Raw genomic sequence first — 6,577 nt, 5'->3', positions numbered from 1 at the left:
AAAAAATTTTTCATTTTTAATTTTTTTTTTTTTTTTTTTTTTTTTTATTTTAAAGGGGTGAAGAGTTAAAAACAAAAAAGAAAAAAACATGAGTAAACTTGTGAAAACTTTTATTATTTCATTTTTACAAGCGTTCAAATCGAATCTATAACAGACAATGTGAATTTTGTATCGTTATTATGTATTTAGGGTATATGGTATTTTTCTGTATTTTCTTTATATTATTATAACGATAAAAAAAATGCGTATAACAAACAAGATTCACCTATGTCTTTTCACTCGTGCATGCATGCACATCACAATTCGTCTTGACTTTTCTTCCATCGCTTACCGAGGAAGAACGTAAAATCTCATAAAAAATACGAATTGTATGAATGTATCACGATTTTATAAAGTACAAGATGACAGAATAACGCTTGAACGATAAAAAGTTGCTACGTAATCATACTGTTTATAGTAGTTCATTCGGTGCCCAATTTATCTCTACCATTTTACCAGTACGAACGGATTCTTCACACGCAGTTGCAATTTTACTTACAGCCAGAATTTCTTTGGGTAACACAGATGGCTCAGTTTTACCGAGTACGACATTAATGAAATGATCCAATTCCCGACGATAACCGTTCATAAATCTGCTGGCGAACGAATACCATATTGGTGCACTGATTATACCTTGAACACCGTTGTGCGAATTGACACCGTTTGTCTGTTCGTTATTCGCAACGATCATACCCTTCGGGCCAAAGACCTCAAGACGCTGATCATAGCCATAGGCACTGTTTCGCGACACGTCGACCATACCTAAAGTACCTGAAGGGAAATAAAGGGTCACCACTACCGTGTCATAGTCATCAATTGCTTTGATTTCTGGAATATGTGCGTATGCTTGGGCGGCAACCTGCGGACAAATATTTGCATGGAAATTGTTACAGGAAACAAAATTTACGTTGACGCCTCGTTTTCCGAAGAACCATAACTAAAAAGGGATTTTATGAATATTTTGGTTTTTTAAATATTTTCAACCTTCCACAGATGATGCAAAGTATATTTTATCTAATGCTACATTAAGAACACAATAGGCATTTGAAGTTCAATAGTGAAAAAGTGAGATTGATCGTTTAATCTTTGTAACACCAGTTCAGAGTTGAAGTATTAATCTTCTTGATTACCAATTTCATGTTTTCTTTAATTACTTCTTACTTTAATTAACATTCTTCTGTGTATACATATCTTACTTTTTTATGATTATGATCTCTATCTTTAATTATATTTCATTTGTCTTCCTTTTTAGCTAAAATTGCAGTATCCAATTATAGTAACTGAAGCTAATCACCTTAACGGGATACTCTCCAAGAATCCAAGTAATAGTATCAAAATCATGGACCATACAATCGTGGAATATGCCACCAGATATTTTCAAATAGTCTATACTAGGTAGAGGAGAATCACGAGAGACTGTTTTAATGACGTGAACGTGTCCAATTTCCCCACTCCTGACTCTTTCCTTAACAGCAGCATAACTGGGATCGAATCGCCTGTTAAAGGCACAGAACAATGGTTTGCTGACTTTTCTGGCTGTATCGTAGCATTTTAATGAACTGACGTTATCCTCAGCTATTGGTTTTTCACAAAATACTGCCTTCTTTCCTTCTAAGGCTTTCCTCACGATCACCTCGTGAGTGTAAGTAGGCGTTGCGACGATAACTGCATCTACACTGTGAGAATGTAAAATAATTTCAATTATTAATTAAACTGTACATTCTCTCACAAATTTAATTAACAATATTGTTATATAGTTATAATTGCATATATAAGTAACAAAATTCTTATCAATTTCTGTACTGTTCTTAAATTTTTTGATAAAGGAAAATCTACATTGCTTACTTAGAATCATTGTACACTTTATCTGCTTGTTTACTATTCAAGAAGGTAACATCCTCAAAGTGCCAGTACTCCTTAAGGTTTTTCCAGTTACTCTCATAGTCATCCACAATGTAAACCAATTTAACACGTGGATTGTTAACAATATTGGATAGATGAATGGCACCTGCACGGCCAACACCAAACAGGGCAAGTTTTATTTTCGGATGCTGTATTTCTTTCTTCAGTGCCAGGTCCTCTAAGTATCTATTATAATATTAAATTTGTTTTTAGGTAACGAAAAAAAAAGAATATTAAGGAGAGAATTCTATTAATCTAGATGGTTTGAGCGTTGAAGGAAAACGTCCGATGCTAATAGATGATGACTGGGATTCGTCTCCATATTTTTTTACACCTTTTTCGACTATTTCAGTGAGAAAATCTAGCTTACTCAAATACACACGACAGAATGTACAACGTCCCGTTTATAAAGAGTGCCGTTTGAAACTAAACTGTGGATATTCAAAGTGCTAATCACGCTAGGTTTTAATGGATAAGAGTAACGTAAAACGTAATGCGCTCATTACTTTTAAAAAATTCCATGACGAAAAAAATCGACATGACCGTTAGAACTACGCGGTTAACAGGTTAATGATCGGTTTAATGAAATTACTCCATGTGAATCTGAAGGAAAAAAGGAAAAAGCTGGTATACCCAGTGTTCACATTTGATAAATCTTAAAAATTTTGAAAATTACTCACTTTTGATAAAGATAATCCTGCGTAGGTGGTAAGGGTTGTGATTTTTTGTATGGCGATACATCTTTAAATTTCACTGTTGCCATGATATCTTATGCCTGAAATATTTGTACAGCAAACTTACTAGTTTTATCGGCCGGCAAGATACTGACTAAATAATAAGTTTATTATATATACATATATATATAAATCAACGAAGTTGTCAATGGAGAGGGAAAGTGGGAAAAGAAATCCGGTTTATATATGACGTAAGTTACGATACGCAAAAAAAATCTCTGATCAGCGAAGATTTTTATTATTACAGATGATAAATTCACGCGAGAGGTCCACGTTTTTATGATTTTGTTGTGACATACGTTTCTTTGTTTATTAAAACAAATTTTTTATGGATAAATGACTTCAAATATATCTTATCAAAAAAATGTTTGGAAGAAAGCATTATTGAGATAAACTGAGTAATATTTAATCAAATTCTTTGTGTTATCCATTTCGGAGCTGAACTTCGTTTTGTCGGACATACAGACGATTTTCAATAATTAAAACTAATATTTCCGGATTGTACTCGTCAAATAATACAAAATAATATAAAAAATATCGAAAATTTTATGTCTACCAAAACGAAGTTTAACCAAAACTATAAATAATACAATATTCGAAATTAAAGGAATACCTATGACTGGAATACTTAGATTAACTAATTCATTACATCATGGTCATGAAAGTTCCAAATTTATTATTCCTTTTAGGAAATAAAAAACTTATTGTATGTACAGAGATTTCAGTCTATTGATTGCCTACATTCGAGATCATCAAGGTCGTTAATCTTTAAATTCAAAAGATACAGCAACGAATAGATTAAAATTATTTTGCTTACTTGTCCGTTTCATTATAAGAATCGCTTTATCGCTATAATGGAATTTTTCAGTTATCGTAATATTCTCATAGTTTTTCTCATTCAATTTCCATACAACCTGCTCAAATATAAAATTTTTCTTACAGTCAGAAATTTATTGATATAACATGTCTGTAGTGAGCCGAAAATTTTACATGAATATAGCATGAATTATGTATATGAAATATTTTATAGTAATTCTGTAATACTATAACATAATATTATAAAATCAGTGATCGAAATTATATAAATTAAGTACACGTCTAAAAGCATCAAGGTTTACAATACTTTAGATACACCACTGCCTCCAGCGAATGCGTGATAACAGTACACAATTACAATGGAGCGGCGTGGGGAGCTGCGAGGACAGTGGCGTATAATAGCTGTGAAGCTAGAAACAGAAATATTTGTATCAGTGGATACCAACATGTTCGAAAAATAGAATTAAAAATAGAATTCTGTTCGACAACATTTAAAGATAGAAAAATAGAATTCGACTGCATTCAGTAGCATTCAATTGAAAATTGAGATATGTATTATATCGAAGATATTTTGAGACATATTGAAAAGAAAATAGCTTTCTCCACTTCATAAACATGCATTGTACTGCTCTGCTAACCTTCACAGCTTTCTTCTCTCTCTCTCTCCCTATATACATTCACCTCTCCCCGCTCTTTTTTAATCGTGTAGTCTGCTAGAATCCAGTCTGGATGATATGAGTCGGAACGAACTCGTTTTATCGTCACTCATCTCATCATTCGTTCTGTTGATTCCATAAGAAAAGTGTTTTTATTGCTATTAAAATCATAAGTTTAAACAGCATTATGGTAACTACACGTATTGGACATATTCTCCTAAACAAGAGTTTACAGATCGATCGAAAATTACCATATTGTGCGTCCAACGTAAAACATTATTGTTGTAAGTATTGTTGAACAAAATTGATGATAATAAAAAATATTTGATAAAATTAAGTGGTTCTATTTTCTACATAAATATTTTTGAATAAGAATATAAAATGTGTTATTATTTTCGGAATTTTACATGAGGTTTAAACAATACTATTGTAATTATATTAAATATTCCATAATTATAAGCATATCGATATTAGATTTTTTTCGACTTTTATCTGGGTTGTTACATAAAATAAGTAAAGTAAATATAGTGTTTAAAATATTTGCTGTATATCGATTATTGATTCCTTTCCGAAGCATTACGTAATATGTACAAGGAACCGTTAAAGTTTCTAGAAAGATCACAACCTCTATATATACTTAATTGAAAGTCCAAAAAGTGTATAATTTTGTATAACACAATAATTTATAAAAGGTTATATTTAATAGGCCAAGTTCAAAATTATGAATTCATCAAAGTCGAATATACTGGCGAAAACAAAAATGTGGCTTTAGTAACACTAAACAGGCCGAAAGCTTTAAATGCTCTATGTGATAAATTAATGATTGAATTGAATGATGCTATATCAAAATTTGATAGAAATGATTCTATCGGTGCCATAGTCGTTACTGGTAGCGAAAAAGCATTTGCAGCCGGTAAAACTCATTTTATATCATAATATGAAAATTATAATTCAAGTACATTACTTGTTTCAATTTCATAATTAACTTTCCAATTTTTTTTTACTTAGGAGCTGATATTAAAGAAATGCAGAATAATACTTATGCACAGAATGTGAGAGGAAACTTCCTTGCCGACTGGGACGGTGTTTCCCGAGCATCGAAACCAGTAATTGCTGCTGTAAATGGATATGCTGTAAGTTAATACACTACAGAAAATACTTTTTGTACGAAATCCTTTATCAAACAATATATTTTAATAATTAGTTAGGTGGAGGTTGCGAATTAGCAATGATGTGTGACATCATCTATGCTGGGGATAAAGCGAAATTTGGTCAACCGGAAATCGCCCTTGGTACCATACCTGGTGCGGGTGGCACACAAAGATTAACGAGGGTAGTTGGTAAGAGCAAAGCGATGGAAATGGTACTAACAGGAAATCAGATCACTGCTGAGGAGGCGGAAAAAAGCGGTATGTTTATTATAAAGAAAAAAAGATTGTTATGTATACTGTGAAAATATTATTAAATTTATTTCAATGTTGTTTATTGCAGGTCTTGTTAGTAAAGTCTTCCCAGCAGATAGACTTATTGCTGAGGCAATTAAGTCAGCTGAAAAAATTGCCTCCCATTCTCAATTAATCGTTGCCATGGCAAAAGAATCTGTTAATACTGGTAATAATTATTGAAATTATACTAGGAATTTCTATTTCGGAGATATTTTTTATATCTTTTTTATCTTTATATTTTTGATATCTTTTTTTTTTGCTTTTAGCTTATGAAACTACTTTGAAGGAAGGACTTCACTTTGAAAAAAAGATGTTCCATGGCACATTTGCAACGGTAAAAATCTTTATTAAAAATGTCCTGATTTTATGAGCAAATAATTGAACTATGTAATTAAAATTTTAGGATGATAGGAAAGAAGGAATGACAGCGTTTGTTGAAAAAAGACCACCTAAATTCAACAACCACTGAGACCATTAATTCCATTATAGGAGTACAATTTTATACTCATTTTTATACATTGTTTCAAATTTTTTATACTTGTTATTAAGAAAGATTTTTTCGTTCCAGGAAGAATAAAAATGATGTAACATTTGTAAAGAAATTTTATTTAATTTTATTTAATTATTTCTTTACGTCTAATATCATAATCCATGATTATGATACATTTACAATTAACGGCTCATACCAGGTAAATATTTCTTAATAATAGCAATTCTAATGCTCTCGTAGAAGCATAGAAATGCCGTTGACATCGTAAAAGGTATCCAAGAATGGTAGGAACAATGGAATTTCACACCGACATCGTTATATAATAAATATCAAACTTTATAATAATGTGTATCTTGCTTGCTATTTGGAAATTTTTTTAATCCTGTTTTCAGATATTCTCGGAGAATCGAAGACTACTTTGCGATATAAAATGATGTTTTTGCATTTAATGTGCTTTTTTAGTTCAAAAAATAATTCTAAATTTTTTTTTTTATT

General features: G+C 31.2%; 2 protein-coding genes across 3 annotated transcripts; one reads left to right on the top strand and one right to left on the bottom strand.

Annotated features, from left to right (window-relative positions):
- Positions 1 to 193: 193 nt before the first annotated feature.
- LOC108551832 (inositol 2-dehydrogenase) lies at positions 194 to 2,813 on the bottom strand. The gene is made up of 4 exons (XM_017906150.1): positions 2,622 to 2,813; positions 1,885 to 2,127; positions 1,334 to 1,715; positions 194 to 898 (listed from the first exon to the last, which is right to left on the bottom strand). The coding sequence occupies exons 1-4, from the start codon at positions 2,702 to 2,704 to the stop codon at positions 452 to 454; spliced, it is 1,155 nt and encodes a 384-aa protein (XP_017761639.1). The 5' UTR covers positions 2,705 to 2,813; the 3' UTR covers positions 194 to 451.
- A 1,255-nt stretch (positions 2,814 to 4,068) lies between these two features.
- Positions 4,069 to 6,488, top strand: Echs1 (Enoyl-CoA hydratase, short chain 1). 2 transcript variants are annotated; one of them, XM_017906153.1, is made up of 8 exons: positions 4,069 to 4,431; positions 4,854 to 5,060; positions 5,156 to 5,280; positions 5,352 to 5,556; positions 5,639 to 5,758; positions 5,859 to 5,926; positions 5,996 to 6,083; positions 6,161 to 6,488. In XM_017906153.1, the coding sequence occupies exons 1-7, from the start codon at positions 4,335 to 4,337 to the stop codon at positions 6,059 to 6,061; spliced, it is 888 nt and encodes a 295-aa protein (XP_017761642.1). In that variant the 5' UTR covers positions 4,069 to 4,334; the 3' UTR covers positions 6,062 to 6,083; positions 6,161 to 6,488. The 2 variants fall into 2 exon arrangements, with proteins under 2 accessions (XP_017761642.1, XP_017761643.1); XM_017906154.1 differs by lacking the exon at positions 6,161 to 6,488 and having other exon boundaries at positions 5,996 to 6,090.
- Positions 6,489 to 6,577: the final 89 nt, after the last annotated feature.

The sequence above is a fragment of the Eufriesea mexicana genome, unplaced genomic scaffold (assembly GCF_001483705.2).
Source record: "Eufriesea mexicana isolate 0111107269 unplaced genomic scaffold, ASM148370v2 scaffold5020, whole genome shotgun sequence".
Taxonomy (NCBI): domain Eukaryota; kingdom Metazoa; phylum Arthropoda; class Insecta; order Hymenoptera; family Apidae; genus Eufriesea; species Eufriesea mexicana.
This window is presented reverse-complemented; position numbering and strand designations above follow the sequence as displayed.

Coding starts and splice junctions, on each gene's coding strand:
- LOC108551832 (XM_017906150.1), bottom strand. CDS start 2,704: ATGGCAACAGTGAAATTTAAAGATGTATCGCCATACAAAAAATCACAA. Junction 1,716..1,884: donor AAAGTGTACAATGATTCTAA/GTAAGCAATGTA, acceptor ACATTCTCACAG/TGTAGATGCAGTTATCGTCG. Junction 899..1,333: donor TTGGAGAGTATCCCGTTAAG/GTGATTAGCTTC, acceptor ATTTGTCCGCAG/GTTGCCGCCCAAGCATACGC.
- Echs1 (XM_017906153.1), top strand. CDS start 4,335: ATGGTAACTACACGTATTGGACATATTCTCCTAAACAAGAGTTTACAG. Junction 5,281..5,351: donor CTGCTGTAAATGGATATGCT/GTAAGTTAATAC, acceptor TTTAATAATTAG/TTAGGTGGAGGTTGCGAATT. Junction 5,927..5,995: donor TCCATGGCACATTTGCAACG/GTAAAAATCTTT, acceptor TTAAAATTTTAG/GATGATAGGAAAGAAGGAAT.